The 17,987-nt window shown below is 33.1% G+C and overlaps 2 protein-coding genes across 2 annotated transcripts; both read right to left on the bottom strand.

Annotated features, from left to right (window-relative positions):
* Nucleotides 1-2,480: 2,480 nt before the first annotated feature.
* Nucleotides 2,481-6,441, bottom strand: LOC118041808 (probable serine/threonine-protein kinase PBL7). The gene is made up of 6 exons (XM_035049304.2): nucleotides 6,112-6,441; nucleotides 5,553-5,791; nucleotides 5,034-5,169; nucleotides 3,514-3,772; nucleotides 3,184-3,316; nucleotides 2,481-3,012 (listed from the first exon to the last, which is right to left on the bottom strand). The coding sequence occupies exons 1-6, from the start codon at nucleotides 6,266-6,268 to the stop codon at nucleotides 2,740-2,742; spliced, it is 1,197 nt and encodes a 398-aa protein (XP_034905195.1). The 5' UTR covers nucleotides 6,269-6,441; the 3' UTR covers nucleotides 2,481-2,739.
* A 2,840-nt stretch (nucleotides 6,442-9,281) lies between these two features.
* On the bottom strand, nucleotides 9,282-16,576 carry LOC118041811 (uncharacterized). Its single transcript, XM_073404663.1, is given in 14 exon segments — nucleotides 9,282-9,563; nucleotides 9,641-9,777; nucleotides 12,782-12,828; nucleotides 13,307-13,394; nucleotides 13,500-13,607; nucleotides 13,706-13,753; nucleotides 13,842-13,906; nucleotides 14,275-14,377; nucleotides 14,467-14,508; nucleotides 14,587-14,664; nucleotides 14,744-14,852; nucleotides 14,854-15,130; nucleotides 15,909-16,045; nucleotides 16,432-16,576. Coding segments are annotated over 12 exon segments (1,119 nt in total). The 5' UTR covers nucleotides 15,985-16,045; nucleotides 16,432-16,576; the 3' UTR covers nucleotides 9,282-9,563; nucleotides 9,641-9,699.
* Nucleotides 16,577-17,987: the final 1,411 nt, after the last annotated feature.

Below are 17,987 nucleotides of genomic sequence, written 5' to 3'. Positions count from 1 at the left end.
CGTTGACTTCTCTCATGAACACCATTATTTGAGTGATATTGATGATATACAACAACTCTTTAAAGACTTGTTCCTCACAGCGCAAATTATACACATCCATGCAGAAATACACCCACACACGTCCTGGGAAAAATAAAGCCTGGTGTGAAAATGTTACCCAGAGTTCCAACTTTGCTGCCCGAACGCGTGCTTTAGCACTGTTTGCATGGAAAAAAATGCTTAAAATCAATCCGTATGTCAACCATCGAAGGGTCCCCTGTGTGCTCATAAGGTCGTTGATCACTACGTACTTGATGTAAAGTACTGCAATTAACGAGTGGTTGACTTCTTCCTCCACGATGCCTCGAAGAAAAGCTTTAGGTTAAGATATCACCAAGAAAAACAAAGGACAATGAGAGTTTCCTCCTTTTCTGCCTAACCGCGTTTTGTTGTTATGCAGTCAACAAAAACCCTAGGTAGAGAAAGGAGAAAAGCAAAGCGATCCTTTAAAAAAAAAAAAAAGTTTTTCCCCCTCTTTCTTTATCAAAACAGTTGCCGGACCTAAAAATTTAAGTTGGTTGGCAGTGGCGGAGACTCTCTAATTATAATAATAAAGCTCTTGCAAGTGAATAGCATCTTAGCTAGGGATCCTTACACAGACGGGCTTTCCAAATGTTAATGGCTTGATTTATATAAGATTATGTGCAAGTGATTAAATTAATATTAAACAAAAAAACAATCCCTTTTAATTTAATCTGTGAACCGGCCATGCTCGCCGTTGATTCCAGCACCGGTGAGAAAGATGATAAAAAATGGTTTTCAAAAAGCAGATTCTCCATGAAACTGTTGAAGATTTCGTCGAGGTTAGTTAAGCTGTAGTATTCGGATCTATCAAACAAGTAGAAGCTAGGGTCAACTCTTTTAGAGTTAAACTTTTCTTGTCCGAGCGAGCTTCTATCCTAACCAATGTAACGATATAGAAATGATATGATTAGATTTGAATTTATAATTATTAATTATTTAATATTATATTAAAAAATCATTATAATATAAAAAATTTAAAGAGTTAATTTTATTAAATAAATAGAAATAACTCATAATTATTTGATCTTTAATATTTTAATATTATATTAAAAAACTACATTAATCTAAAAATTTAAATTATTAAAAAATATTAAAATATAATTTATATTATTTAATCTAACTTAACATTATCCGTTCCCTTCGGCCCCACATATTTCTCGCAAAATAACAAAATAACATTCCTGGTTGATCTCTACGTCTATATCATCCGTCTATTCATCAATTACTTGACAAGATACGAAGTCAGAATATAGCGGTTTTGAAAATGAAACGCCATCACCGCTTTTGTTCCTGTAGACTTTTCAGAATACACAAATATTTATATATTTATAAGAGATGGAAATCTTGGTGGATCGAGGGGGGGCGGTGTTTCAAAGGCGAATTAATTAGAGCATAGAAACAAGCAAGAAATTAAACAAATAATCAAGGAGAAAATGCCTACGGAAACCACCCTCTCCGGCAATGCTAAGGACAAAGACGTTTGCCAGCAACAAGAACAAGAACTAAACGTAGATCCCACCCAAAGTGCTCGAGGCATCATTATATACAGTACTGATGCATCTTGCTACAGTACATGGACTCTTATGGTGTTGATGATGGTCTTGTCTGTGTAGCAAATGATATCCATCTCGTCTTTTAAAGTCTTGCGATAAAAACCAGATGACTGACTGTATGACGGAAACCGATCAAGATCATCGAGCAATGCAGCAGCATATTTGGAAGTGACTTTGCATTTTACCCTAGAAAAACGTTGTCAATACAAGGATGAAATTATACAAATAAAATAAAATTCCAGCTAATTATATATGTGAAAAAAAATGAAAAAAAAAAAGAAGAAGAAGACTTGAGCTGGTAAGTATATCAATATGTAATTGAAGTCCACATCACCATAAACCAATAAAAAACAAAATATATATATATATATATAAATAATAAGATCAAAATAAACTAATAAAAACAAAATTTAAAAAAAAAATCAGCAGCTCAATATCCTAACTTCAGTTTAATTTTTTTTCACCGTGAAGTAATTATGCTTTAAAGGGTAATTGAGTTATTTTTTGTGCAACAAAAATATAAAAAGACCTCTTTTCCCGGGTAAATGTAACAATAATAAATTAATAATGGTAAAAAACCATTTTACCCCTAAGCAGCAAACTTTTTTTTAGCATGTAAGGCAAAATATTTTTAGCATGTAATTTGCCCTATTTTAATGAATAGATAGAGTAGTATGTGAGGAAATGTACAGTAATTTCATGAGTAGTTTTTTTACTTTTGTTGATCTCATAAACTTAGCTGCTGAAAATTTTCTGAAAGAAGAGTTTTCAAGGCAAAATGTGCTACATAAAAGGAAAAATCATTTACAGATTAGCTTTTTATACTAAATCTTCGTACACCAGGATGGCAAAAGATAAGAGACAGAGAAAGAACAATTAGGCACTAATTAAACTCTGCAAATTCCAAATCATACTACAATGGTGGTCTGAGATCAAAATATTGGAAAAACATTTTTAACACAGTACTTCAATGCGAGCGAATCAGCATCTCAAATGCCGCCGACCACAGATCCAAACTAATCTAGCTCCTCTAACGTGACAAGCCAAAGACAACAACATGTCCTAAATGGACACCAAATCTAAGTTCTTGTAGAACATTAACTATGATTGCTTTTAACCAGCTTCATGTTTTCTCTACCAAGTCTTGCGGAGCGTGACACCGGTCTGCATGGTTATTAGAGCAGCTTCCTACCTTCGAAGTTGACCGCTGCGTTTTTACAAGTGGTACAAGTGACTGCACAACATCTGCCATCAACGGTCTGTAATCTGCCTCTGGTTGCACGCACATTGCTGCGATTGCTGCCACCTGAATAACCTCTTTCATTGAATACTGACCCTCCAATGCCGGATCCATAATTTCCACAACCTTCTCTCTATCCGTCAACCGTGGCAGTGCCTTTCATGCATGCGAGCAGATCAGGTGAATGTGTTAAACAGCTAAAATACATGTAAAAAACAGATCTTATCTCAAATAAATAGGATCGAGCACTTTATCATCATGTGATCAAGTATTTGTTTTATTGTAACTAAACCCTAGTTAAATGTAAAGGAAAGATAAGATTCCCACCCAAGATACCAGAACTCCTTCCCCAGCAGGTCTCTTAATATCGACTGGAACTCTGCCAGTAAGCAACTCCAAGAGAACAACCCCATAACTGTAGACATCTGATTTTGTTGTCAAATGGCCAGTTAATGCGTACCTACGCAGCACCATATAAAATAAAAATAAAAATAAAAAAACTATCTGAATGAGCTATTTCTTGGTTGATGTGGACGAAAATAAAAAGACTGAATTAGTGGAACTGTAATACAGTTTAGCCTTTGCTTCAAAGAACAATAGATAGATAAGCAATGCTTTTATGTAGAGAAAATGTTAAAGAATGTAATTAAATCATACTCAGGGGCAATATATCCCTGGGTGCCCAGCACTCTAGTAGAAACATGTCCACCAGCTTTGTCAGGTCCAAGCTTGGCCAATCCAAAATCAGAAACTTTGGCATGTAAATTTCTGTCCAGGAGGATGTTGCTGCTTTTAAAATCTCTATGAATCACCGGAGGATTAACATGCTCATGGAGGTATTCCAAACCCTTAGCAGCTTCGAGGGCAATTCTCAAACGTGTTTCCCAGTCCAAACTTATGGAAACAGTATTGGAACCTGCACGTTCAACCAACATAATCCTTATGCAAGTCTTCAACAGAAGGCATTTTTACAGGAAATTCAGTATCTAGAAGAGTGAGTCGGACATTAACAGAAAAATCAGCCTTATGTTCCACCCACATTAAGGAAGTTTGAAAAATAAGAATGCAAGGCATTGATAACTCAAACAAAGTGGATGATCGAGATTTGATCTTAATCTGTTCTTTTGTCATTGGGGTATCTAATGGGCCTTAGCCTACAAAACAAGGGCAGTTGTCCTCCCTCCATCCCCTCATCCGTGATGTAAACAGAATTCAATCTCTAGTTGCTTCTTACAACATCAAGTGAATTTACCAGCTATGCTAGCTAATCCGACAGCTTGAATTCAATCATGAGAGCTTGGAGGGGTTTGCTAGAGCCAATGTGAAGCCCATGCTCGTAGATGATCTCCATTGACCGAGTTGAACATGAGCAATCAGAAACATACTTGTCCCAAACAATATGCATGTACCTTGATGATAGATAGCTCTTAAGTTTTAGAATTGCTCACATATGCATGGTAGTCAACCAATACTAGCAGAACAAGGGGAACAAAACTATATAAAAAATATAGTTAAAGCCTTTTTACATGGAATTTATTTCGCTTAAGAACTGTAGATAAGATTGCATGTTTTCACATTTACATACACATACAGAATATTTTGTCTTTTCGTAGCATAATAGTGGATATTTGAAAGTATTTATACGGTACATATGACATGAAAAACATGTCACTAAAATATTTTTGAAGCCTTTGGTCAGGGTTTGGTCCCAAATGTGGCCCTAAAGTGACTAGCATTCCTGCTGCACAAAGACATACCTAAATTAGATCAGATGTAAAACTCTCAACTGCAGCGTCACCGCCAAATAATACAAAAGAAGAATCTTGTTCTTATAAGCAGTCACTTTTCTTCAATAGAACTAATCATACAAGTTAGACACTTACTTAGGCTAGCCTTTTTTCTGCTATTGTACGTTAGCCCTGTTTGCCCTCTACTTTAAGCTTTCCTAATAATGGCAGGAAGTGGATGATGGGATCAATAAAAATATATCAAAATTCAAAAACTATAATCCAAAACCTTGTGGCATATAACAAGAATTACTGGCTGGCGTTGTCTTTATTTCTTGTTGTTTCTGATAGAACTTGTATATCTTTTACATGCCTCACCTCTAGCAAACGTTTCTATAATCCATTTAAGAAATGTTTAAACAACCGCAAATAGAAATTAAGACAACTTACTAGTGATTCGATGCAAATGTTCTTGCAGACCACCATTTGGCATGAACTCATACACCAGCACTTTATGATTGTCATCTGAACAATACCCAAGCAATGCCAGCAGATAAGGAGAATGCAGGTGGCTCAGCAATTCCACCTAGAAATAAAAATCAACAGCCAATCAATAAGCTATTTACTAGAATCTGGAGATTAAAGATCAAATAAGCAAAGTGTGTGAAAAAAGGAAGAAAAAGAAAAGAAACTTGAGGCTCTCAATGCATGTGCACGTGCACTTGTGGGGATAATACGTGATGCATAAATTTTACTAAATATTTCCCCCCTTTGCTTGTGTTTGTGAGTGTGTGGATAAATGTCCTCTGTGTGAAAGACAATAAAGAGGTGAACTAAACCAGACCCTGCAAAATTATTCGGATGAAATTCATTTTCTGTTAAAGGGACTCGCAACCAAACTAGAAAAATTCTCTCCCTCGTACTTCTTGGTGGCAAACATGGCAGAAAATAAACATATCAAAATCAAACCTCCACTTTAAATTCATCTTCCCCCTGCTTCCCTGCTTGATCCATTAACTTAATTGCAACTTTCCTTCCATCGCTAAGGACTCCACGATACACTAATCCAAACCCACCATGCCCAACCACATTCGACTTGCTGAAACCACCAGTAGCTGAATGCAATTGCTTAAATGTGAACACGTTAAGGCCTTTCCCGGCAATAACTTCGAGATCTGTAAAGCAACCTTTGTCCTCATACCCTTCCCCTTGAAAGAAAATGGAATGAACACAAATGTACATTTATGTTATTACAATAAATAAATTAACCCAAAATGGGAAAATCTGGATGCTTATGAAAATAAGACGAATCCTCACACAAATAAATAGCAATGCTAACTAAAAGCATAAATTAAGAAGCCAAGTACAAATACATAAAAGCATCAAAACAATGCCAGCATTTCTTTAACAAATCAAAAGAAGAAAAATTTTCTCTAATTCTTTTCATTTTCCAGCAGTCAAACAGAGGCCGCAAATTTTGCAAAGAGCGAGAGTTGGTTTTCAGAAGAGAAAACAAAAGGGAACTTACTGCTGTGGTTTTTAAGGCGTTTGGAGAGCTTGTTACGTATATAGCAATAATAACTAAATGCAACCAGCAGGGAAGCCACTGTCAGTGAAGCCACCACCACAATGGCCACCAGAGCAATGCGTTCTTGCCTTCCATACTCATCATTCTCTGTTTCCATTTCCAGACCCTAACCCTAGAAGTAGAAACTGATTCGAGGGAGGGAAATTTATTGCGTGGAGTACTTTCTTTTGAAAGCTTTGGAGTTTGAGCCGTTTTCTTTCTACTGTGTTAACTGTGGAAAGAGAACTGTTGCCTTGTCTGTGGCGCGGACAATACACCGACTACTGACTCTTACTTTACACTGTACATTTCCCTTTTTTCTTTTTTTTCTTTTTTTCTTTTTTTTTTGTCTTTTTGAGCCTGGTGGACGAACATTTCAATCTTCTCGGATTTCGAAATTAAATCTTTTCGTGAACTATTATAGATATTTTACTATTGTGTATAATTTTATAATGATTAAAATAAAGGTACATTTGTTTTTTTTTTTTTCTGGAAAATGACTTTTTAAAATTTTTTATATTTATTTATAAAAAGTTTAGTTTTCTTTTAGAAAAGTATTTCGTTTTATTTTAGATAAAAAATATTTTTTAAAAGTTATAAAAAAATTAAAAATATCATATTATTTATTGATTATATCAAATTTGATTCTCAAATTTTTTATTGTTATATATATTTTATTTTTGAATATTTATTTTTCAATTTTATCCCTTATAATTTATTTTTTGTATTAACTTTGGTCTTTATTTTTATAATTATTATTATTTTTTAATTGAAATTTTTTATCTATCAAATTTGATCCTCATTCTTTTGATTGTTACTTATTTTATTTAAAATAATTTATGAAATGTTACTTATTATTAATTTAATTTCTTTATCCTTTATTTTTTTTAGATTTGATCTCTATTATTTTGATTATTATTTATTTTATTTAATATCATTTATGAAATTATATCTTTTTTTCAATTTCATTTTCATTCAACTTTTTAAATTTGTAAGATTTGTTCCTCGTTATTTTAATAAACTTGAAAAAAAATAAACATTAATAAGTTATTTTCCAATTTATTTTCCATTACATAACTAAAATACTGAAAAGTATTTTTCAATTTATTTTTCATTACACTACCAAATTATCGGGAAATAATTCACTTTTCCAGAATTTACTATAAAAAAAAAAAACTATTTTCCAACAAATAAATGGGGCCTAAATATTTATAACAATTATGTGATTTATATCCTCCAATGATAAACATTTATAGCAATTTTTTTATCCATGTTTTCAGGTAAAAAATATATTTTTGAGTTTAGTTTTTGTTTATTTTTCTTTTGTATATTTCATATTTTGGAATGAAAACGTGATTTTTTTTTATTAAATCTAAATTTTTATCATAGTTTTTATAAAACAAAAAATCATCCATTGATGCTTTGCAAAAGTATAAAAAAATAAAAGAATGATTAAATCAAAAAAATTATATAAATAATTGATAATAAAATATATAGATAGTTCTAGTAACAAGCTTTTAAAAAATTTCTATGAATTAAATTAATGTATAATTTCATAAATAAATTATTAATATTACCATAAAAGCTATAAAATGATGTCATAATTTGATAATTTGTAAATATTATCTTAATGGTTTCATTTTAAAATAAATAAATTAAGAAAGTTAAAAGGTGATGGACACCTGTAAAAAAAACATGCTAGAAGATACTGGACCTGACCCAAGAGCAAAGAGTCAGGCCCGTGTTACTCGTTATTTTTTTTTTATTATAGCACACAGCACGTTTTTTGTCTACACAAACAACTTGTCATCCACTGGTTTATTATCCAATCATCTTCGATAATTACAAGATTAGAGTCCGAGTTCTTAAAGGAAAAATATCTATTTTTTAATATGTTTTCAAATTTTTTTTATGGTTGGAATATAGTTGATGGAAAATTTTCCTTTTTCCTTTTCTATTCTTAATTTTCTCTTTTCTCCTGACAAAACATAAATAAAATGAAGTTTAGGATTAAAAAAAAATTCTAAAACAACAGAGATTAGATATGTAAAAAGTTGAAGCTTTAGGGACTACACTAAAATTTTATTAAGTGGGATGATAAAATAATAATAAAAATAAAGTTCGAAGATCAAATATAAAAAACAACTCATTATAAAATAAGCAGTGTTATTCGCAGTGGTCTTAGAGAAAGGAAATAGTGCGCACACAGTAAAAAAAATGTTTTATTTTAGTTTTTCTTTTTGTAATTATGATTTTTAATTTATGTTTAAATTGATATATTTACTAGAAATAAAAAAAAATAAGTGACTCCATTTGTATTTCAATAGATTTTGAGTGTAGAAAATTGTTTTTCTAAGATAAGCTTTCATGTCTGGAAAATATTGTAACTTAATTTATTTTTTAAAGTATTTTCTTTTTAAATCATAGTGGCATTTTATTTTTCAATAAAAAGAAAGCTCTTTTAAATCATTGTTATAAAACTTGTCCTAATCCATGTCCTAAACCACTAGTTTAATTTAGTAATTCGTACACGGTAAGCCTAGCTTGGATTAGGTTTTTATGTCAAAATGAGTAGGGAATAGATAACTGGATCTAGCTGCCTATGTTAAAATATTTTATTTGATCTTTTAAAAAATTCGAAATAATATTATTTTAATTATATATTTTTTTAAAAAATTAAAACCGAGTCAATCCAATTTAACCTCTAACCTCTAACCTCTAATTAAAGCTCTAACCTCTAATTAAAGCTTTGGATCGAATTATAAATCAAGCTAAATTTTATAAATATATTCTAGATCAACTAAACAAATAAAATTCAGATCACATATCTTGCTAGTGTCATATTATTCCACTTAACATATATCTTACCCATCAATTTATTTAAAAGTAAACATATATCTTACCCTAAATTATTTGATAAAGTTATCTATATATATATTATATATGAAAACGATACAAAAATATAAAATAAATTAATTTTAAAAAAATCAAAATTTATCCGAGGGCTAAGCATGCTATTTCCAAAAACTCTGCTTCCTTCATAGATCGTAACCTTGCTTTATGTGTTATGCAATTGTAATCCTCTGCTCCATATTTTCAAAGATATTTTAAAAATGAATGAAAACTAGATATGGAAAACAAATCTATAAGCTTAGAGAAAAGGCAAGACTCTTAGTCTTATACTAATTCATTGCAATTAGTTTTCAGAACCCATTTGAGAAATTACCCAAGATTCGAAATTAAACCCACCAGCCTATCTTTTAATCTCGCTAGAGCTTGCTCCATCTTCTCTCCCATTACCAATTCTAAAGCCAAATTTCACTCCAGACCGTCATTGCAAAACTTCCCAGTTATTCCATCATGCGCAACACTTCGGATGAAACTGTTTGGTTTGTGGAAACTCAAAATTATGCCTACCAACAAAATGATTTCGATTAAAAAAAAACCTCTAGAACGAAATGCATGTGAAACTAAATCAGCTTTTCTATACCAAATAATTTCTTGATAAAAACCAACAAGTTTGAGTGCTGTAATTGTGCTGGGACCAGATCACTTCAAGTGCACTTTGCTGTAGTAATCTACAGCTTTGGATAATGACTGTATTGAAACAGGGAATCCCTGCCCCATCTGCATGAAACAAAGGAAATTGGTTCGATTAGTTAGAAAACTAAACGCCCAAAAGAAAAGACCAGTGTCATGTATGGCTGTATTTATTTTACATGCTAAATATGCAGAAAGTGCATGTATCTATCACTCAGACATCCAGAATATTTAAATCAAGCAGTGGAATGGAACACCAAACACACCAATGAGTGAGCGCGCAAGCAGACATACACAACTATTAATAAAAAAACGAACTCCTCATATAGTTGAAGTACATTATTATTCTTGCAACCCGTATCAGAAACTGATAGCACACTGGAAGCTATCTAATATATCATTTACGCCTAATAATCCCAGCAGCAAAACGTATTTTGGATGTTGGGGCCCCTAGCTTATAAATGGTACTAGAGCTATACAGGCCCACTGCCTTGTTTTTCCTGACTTGCACTCCACATTGGTAGTATAAGAAGAAGATTCTAGATCCCCATGGCCCTCTTCTTCTTATCCCCTCACATGGATATTGCCAGCAACTTAAAAACTTCACCGCATTGTGGAGTACTAAGAAAATTCACTGATTTCAAAATACACGCATCTAAATAAGCTCCAAGTGCAATGACCAAGCCAGTATTTAGAACAGTCTACTCAGATAAACGGCGCTAGTATCAAATCCCAATTGGAATTCGTCAGAAAAGAATCCATCAAAGGGAGGGATGTGAGCAGAATCATCTAGTCATTACAAATCAGCTAGTTCCTAGGATAAAAAGAGAGAAAACGACAGCAAAATATCTACCACAACACAAATAAAATCAAACTAGTTGTCAGGATAGGAGGATGTTGGAACAAGAATTGTCTAATTGAAGCAAGCTAGTAAAAAACAAAGACGTTTAGTTTCACCATGAACTTATTGACGTTGTTGTGATCAATGTGAAAAATTTTACCACTTTGGTTATTGGTATAACAAGAAAAATAAACAAACAAGTTACAATGCAATAAAAAAACACTCAAAATGCCTGTTTATATCACTGTAGGATGCCACCATTCAATTGTTATAGCAGTTCAGCAGTATAGAAATGGTTTTGTTTAAGAACTTGTAAATAGGAACTAGTTTTGTTAAGAACTTGTAAATAGGTGAGCTAGCACAACAATAAAGATGACTCATGTGGTTGGTTCTATGAAAGGTCCGAACTATGAAAAGTACAAATCTTATTACTTTATGCTTCGGAGTCATGCTCGTGGCCTCAGTATGATCTTCATCATCAATAACTGCCCAAGCCTAGTTCACTATTTAACAATAGATTTATCTCCATCCTATTTATAAACTCATCACCGTAAGGTTTTTCTTGTTTTGTTCATTGTTTTTTTCTTTGTGGGCAAAGCTCCAATTTGATACTTTTGCATAAAATGCTTGCACTTCTCATTATTTGGGTTTTACTTTACATATCCAACTACACTACTAAATACACTAAGAACACAATATTATTTTGTTTCATTAGTTTGTGATTCGATCTTATATGTGTGAATCACAAGGAATATTTTTACTTTGTGGAGGGAGAAAACAATACTACAGGCAAAAAAGTACTGTAGGTATATAGGCTAAAACCAGGAGAAAATTGAAACTGGAACAATAGAATAAAGCTTAGGGTTTCTAGAGAAACCTCAACATTGTTACTCGGAAATTACAAATAGTTAGGAGACAAAAGTGTTAGAAATTTAGTTTTCAATGAGGCAAATGAGAAAGGAGATTTAATACTTTGAAATTTTGATAATAAACGTATATTTTTTATTTGGGACACAATGCAAAGGAGAGCATACTCTTTGCTGATCAGAGGGAGTATTTTTAACTTTTACGATGCCAGTGTGTGTTATTATTGCTCTACACCAAAAGCAATTTAGAGAGGTAATCCACTCAAAACCCCTCCGATTACATTCCTTTTGCACTAGCCAGGGCCTTTTTTTAAGTAAAAACTTTAATGAAGAATGCTGGTCCAAGAAGCACAAAAACAAGATTCTCATTTCACAAGACAGTGAACGTGCTAAATCTATATCAGCAAAAGGATCTTTAGAACATTACTCTCTACACCAATAGTTGATGCATCCAAAGAGAAATAAGTTTCTAAATTACTGCATTAGAGTTTTAATTCCGCGTATCCTAGTTTTTCTCATAAACTTGGCTAATTTAATAATTTTTTCTTACTTTGGATTAGAAAATCTTACTTACTGTTTAAAAAATTATAGTATATTAGGAATTTGGAATATCAATTAGAAGTCTTTTATTATTTTCAGTATTCCTTTTCCTATTTGGATTGCTAGTTTCCTATTAGTTTAGAATTAACAGGGGTTAACTGTAAAGCACCACCTATTCCATGTAGTAATAATAAAAAGGGAAATTAGGAGTATTTTGGTTTAGTTGAGAGATGCAGCCGTAGAATATTCTCTATTTTTCTTTTTCCCAAGTGAAACTTTGCTCTTGCTTTTCCTCCTATTTCTCTCTTGCTGTGGTAACCTCAAGTTCCTACTCACAGCTACAACAACACACTAATTCTTCCATAATCAAGCTCTAACCAACCCTAAGTTTTCCCATAAACTACAACATAGCTCACAAATTTCAAAACCTTTGTGAGACACAAACTAAAAGCTGTCCGGCTTCAAAAAAACAATTCTGATCTGTACACAAGTGTATACCCCTCCAGGCCCCCATCTTTCCCCTATATTGAACATGCTAATAACAAATAAAATCGCAACCTTGAGAACAGATACAATGTTCTAGTCTAGTGCAATAAAAAGCAAGTGCCAATTTTAAGTTGCTTTTTTTTCCAAAAACATCTTGATGTGAAAGAATAACTTTCTCTTCATTCCAGATTTCAGAACTTAGAGCTACGAAACGATACTTCATGAACACAGGCAGTTGGAATAAATCTAAAGTTCCAAAAACAATTTATGTTCAAACCTACGAAGATCACATACACACATGTCCAAAATCAATCAAGAAGCACTCCAAAGTAACTTAGAAAAGGGTTTATACGCTTACAGTGCTGGAAATATGGAAGGAGTTGACGTATCCAGCATATTTGGAAGCTGTGAGAAAGTAGATGAAATATTTTTGTTAGAATACTTAAAAATGTTTTGGTCATAGGCAACAGGCAGCACCATAACTGTTCTTTATTTACACAAAGAAGAGCAGATAAAAACAGGGGAATGTTGCCGTCAAATAACTGTTACAATCATTTGAGCACACTCCTAAGACATGTAAATGTTAGTCATTAAGAAACTAATTCTCCTAAAGGAATGGGATTACTATGTTTGGGAAACTAGGGTTGCTTGAGGCAAAAACCCATCTAGCTGGCAAAGACCAGCTACAGAATGGTTGATTAAAGCTTTGCAAAAACTGCCTTCACCTCTTCCCTATACTTTTAAGATCCTGAATTATCTTGGCTAACATGATAAGGTATCATATTTCCATTGGAGCATTCACCCTAATTTTCATAATGCATCCAAGATCATTTTACCCCACAAACAAAAAATTACACACAACAATAGAACAAATCCTGCTTACTCTTCTTTAAGCCTGCAGGCTTTGCTTGCAGAAGAGCATTCATAAATGCACCTACATTCTCGCGCAAAGACTCTTCTGTAAAACTTACCTGCAGAATGGCATTGTAACAACATCAAAAGGGAAAAAGGTTCCCAAACTCAGTTTTGAGAACATACCTTTAAAATGAAGTTGTCTTGGAGCAAGATAAGCGTACCTTTCCAAGTCCCACATGCACAATTGCTGTTTTTTCCATTTTAAACTTAATTTGATTCTTTTTTGCATTCTTTACTGCTTTAGAAACATCACTGACAACAGTACCTTGCTACAATAGAAATTATTTGAAGTGTATAAGAGAATGGAACAAATCAGTGATCATTAATAAATGATAGTTGCATTAATTGATGCTTGAAGATGATAAACTCACTTTAAGATCAGCATCAAACCTTGACGATTAAGAATCTTCCCCAGCTGGTGAATAGGGAAAAAATTGTTTAAACAAACAAGCCATAATTTTGACCAATCAAATAATTTGCAAGACCAATTCAGATGTAAAGACCTTAGCAATGCGAGGGAAAAATTGTGGAGTCGTGAAACAATGATCAAAGTCAATCTTGCCAGCTTCTGCATTGTGTAAATTCCAAGATTTAGTTAGTCAGAAAATATATCTCGAATTGAGATTCAGTATAGAGAGAGACAGTATAGAGAGAGTGAGAGAGAGAGAGAGAGAGTGAAAATGGTTCCATCCTTGGTTTTGTACAAAAGGAATAACAGTATTCGATGAAACATTAGAAATAGAAATCAGTTCGAACTGGAAATAAAGAAAGGACCCAAAAAGGGGCACGCTAGAAAGAAACTTAGACATAGAAACTTTCAAACCCTCTCTAATTTGGCATAGTAGAGATGGCATTATAGCCGTGAAAATTCTCAGTTGTTCTTATCATTAACACTAAAAAATGCACCATATAGAAATAACAGGATTATCCTCTTACTTGCAATTTGATCAATAAGTTCAACACCTCCAACAATATCAGCCCCCGCGGCTCTTGCTTCATCTGCATCTGCACCTTCAGCAAAGACAGCCACCCTGAGAGCCTGAACAATTGCAACAGTTGTCAGGTATGATCAAAAACTAAAATGAACAGAGACCCATGTCCAGAATAAGTTTAAGAAAAAGAAACTACCTTCTTACCACCGTGAGGCAAAGCCAAGGTGCCGCGAACTATCTGCAATGTGTATAAGAAAAGACATTGAAATCCATTGCAAAGAAAGAAGAAAACACAGGAAGAAATGATATAACATACCAGGTCAGATCGAGATTTATCTATACTCAATTTTACATGTGCTTCAACAGTCTCGTCAAAAGTATTCCTGGCATTAGCCTGAACAATAATTTACTACACAAATTAGCAACTCTTAGTAGGTAAATTATTATCTATGAAAATGATGAGAAAAGAGGACCTTGACTTGCTTAATAGCCTCATTCAAGTCAAAAAGAGGCTTCTTTTCCTTCTTAACAGGCTTGATTAATCTAGGAAAAGGCAGCACCACTTTTCCCTCCTCTTCCACAAACCTTAAAAGCTCTTCTCCCCAGATTCCTCCGCGCCTCAATCCTCATCCTCTCTCTCTCCATGTCAACATTATGTGCGTCCCGTCCTTGAACCCTGTCCTCCGGCAGCGGCGCAACCCGTGGTGCGTATGACACTGGAGTTATTGAAATGGATGGAGGAGCGTCCTTCATGTAACGGAAGTCCTCCCGACTCCAACCCATGCTCGTAGATGATCTCCATTGACCGAGTTGAACATGAGCAATCAGAAACATACTTGTCCCAAACAATATGCATGTACCTTGATGATAGATAGCTCTTAAGTTTTAGAATTGCTCACATATGCATGGTAGTCAACCAATACTAGCAGAACAAGGGGAACAAAACTATATAAAAAATATAGTTAAAGCCTTTTTACATGGAATTTATTTCGCTTAAGAACTGTAGATAAGATCACATGTTTTCACATTTACATACACATACAGAATATTTTGTCTTTTCATAGCATAATAGTGGATATTTGAAAGTATTTATACGGTACATATGACATGAAAAACATGTCACTAAAATATTTTTGAAGCCTTTGGTCAAGGGTTTGGTCCCAAATGTTGGCCCTAAAGTGACTAGCATTTCCTGCTGCACAAAGACATACCTAAATTAGATCAGATGTAAAACTCTTTCAACTGCAGCATCACCGCCAAAAGTAATACAAAAGAAGAATCTTGTTCTTATAAGCAGTCACTTTTCTTCAATAGAACTAATCATTACAAGTTAGACACTTACTTAGGCTAGCCTTTTTTCTGCTATTGTACGTTAGCCCTGTTTGCCCTCTACTTTAAGCTTTTCCTAATAATGGCAGAAAAGTGGATGATGGGATCAATAAAAATATATCAAAATTCAAAAACTATAATCCAAAACCTTGTGGCATATAACAGAATTACTGGCTGGCGTTGTCTTTATTTCTTGTTGTTTCTGATAGAACTTATATATCTTTTACATGCCTCACCTCTAGCAAACGTTTCTATAATCCATTTAAGAAATGTTTAAACAACCGCAAATAGAAATTAAGACAACTTTACTAGTGATTCGATGCAAATGTTCTTGCAGACCACCATTTGGCATGAACTCATACACCAGCAACTTTATGATTGTCATCTGAACAATACCCAAGCAATGCCAGCAGATAAGGAGAATGCAGGTGGCTCAGCAATTCCACCTAGAAATAAAAATCAACAGCCAATCAATAAGCTATTTACTAGAATCTGGAGATTAAAGATCAAATAAGCAAAGTGTGTGAAAAAAGGAAGAAAAGAAAAGAAACTTGAGGCTCTCAATGCATGTGCACGTGCACTTGTGGGGATAATACGTGATGCATTAAATTTTTACTAAATATTTTCCCCCCTTTGCTTGTGTTTGTGAGTGTGTGGATAAATGTCCTCTGTGTGAAAGACAATAAAGAGGTGAACTAAACCAGACCCTGCAAAATTATTCGCATGAAATTCATTTTCTGTTAAAGGGACTCGCAACCAAACTAGAAAAATTCTCTCCCTCGTACTTCTTGGTGGCAAACATGGCAGAAAATAAACATATCAAAATCAAAACCTCCACTTTAAATTCATCTTCCCCCTGCTTCCCTGCTTGATCCATTAACTTAATTTGCAACTTTCCTTCCATCGCTAAGGACTCCACGATACACTAATCCAAACCCACCATGCCCAACCACATTCGACTTGCTGAAACCACCAGTAGCTGAATGCAATTGCTTTAAACGTGAAACACGTTAAGGCCTTTCCCGCAACAACTTCGAGATCTGTAAAGCAACCTTGTCCGCATACCTTCCCTTGAAAGAAAATGGAATGAACACAAATGTACATTTATGTTATTACAATAAATAAATTAACCCAAAATGGAAATCTGGATGCTTATGAAAATAAGAACGAATCCTCACACAAATAATAGCAATGCTAACTAAAAGCATAAATTAAGAAGCCAAGTACAAAATACATAAAAGCATCAAAACAATGCCAGCATTTCTTTTAACAAATCAAAAGAAGAAGAAAATTTTCTCTAATTCTTTTCATTTCCAGCAGTCAAACAGAGGCCCCGCAAATTTTTGCAAAGAGCGAGAGTTGGTTTTCAGAAGAGAAAACAAAAGGGAACTTACTGCTGTGGTTTTTAAGGCGTTTGGAGAGCTTGTTACGTATATAGCAATAATAACTAAATGCAACAGCAGGAGCCACTGTCAGTGAAGCCACCACCACAATGGCCACCAGAGCAATGCGTTCTTGCCTTCCATACTCATCATTCTCTGTTTCCATTTCCAGACCCTAACCCTAGAAGTAGAAACTGATTCGAGGAGGGAAATTTATTTGCCGTGGAGTACTTTCTTTTGGAAAGCTTTGGAGTTTTGAGCCGTTTCTTTCTACTGTGTTAACTGTGGAAAGAGAAACTGTTGGCCTTGTCTGTGGCGCGGACAATACACCGACTACTGACTCTTACTTTAACACTGTACATTTCCCTTTTTCTTTATTTTCTTTTTCTTTTTTTTTTTCTTTTTTTTGTTCTTTTTTTTTTGTCTTTTTGAGCTGGTGGACGAACATTTCAATCTTCTCGGATTTCGAATTAAATCTTTCCTGAACTATTATAGATATTTTACTATTGTGTATAATTTTATAATGATTAAAATAAAGGTACATTTGTTTTTTTTTTCTGGAAAATGACTTTTTAAATTTTTTTATATTTATTTATAAAAAGTTTAGTTTTCTTTTAGAAAAGTATTTCGTTTTATTTTAGATAAAAAATATTTTTTAAAAGTTATAAAAAAATTAAAAAATATCATATTATTTATTGATTATATCAAATTTGATTCTCAAATTTTTTTATTGTTTATATATATTTTATTTTGAATATTTATTTTTTAATTTTTATCCTTGTAATTTATTTTTTATATTAACTTTGGTCTTCATTTTTATAATTATTATTTGCTTTTTTTATTATTTTTTTGAATTGAAAATTTTTATATTCTATCAATTTGATCCTTATTTTTTTTATTGTTACTTATTTTATTTAAAATAATTTATAAAATGTTACTTATTATTACTTTAATTTCTTCATCCTTTATTTTTTTTTTTTTAGATTCGATCTCTATTATTTTGATT

Source organism: Populus alba, chromosome 14 (assembly GCF_005239225.2).
Source record: "Populus alba chromosome 14, ASM523922v2, whole genome shotgun sequence".
Taxonomy (NCBI): domain Eukaryota; kingdom Viridiplantae; phylum Streptophyta; class Magnoliopsida; order Malpighiales; family Salicaceae; genus Populus; species Populus alba.
Note: the sequence above shows the minus strand (reverse complement) of the source record. Positions and strands in the feature narration are given on the sequence as shown.

Coding starts and splice junctions, on each gene's coding strand:
- LOC118041808 (XM_035049304.2), bottom strand. CDS start 6,268: ATGGAAACAGAGAATGATGAGTATGGAAGGCAAGAACGCATTGCTCTG. Junction 5,792..6,111: donor ACGCCTTAAAAACCACAGCA/GTAAGTTCCCTT, acceptor TTTTCTTTCAAG/GGGAAGGGTATGAGGACAAA. Junction 3,013..3,183: donor AAGGAGTTCTGGTATCTTGG/GTGGGAATCTTA, acceptor CATGCATGAAAG/GCACTGCCACGGTTGACGGA.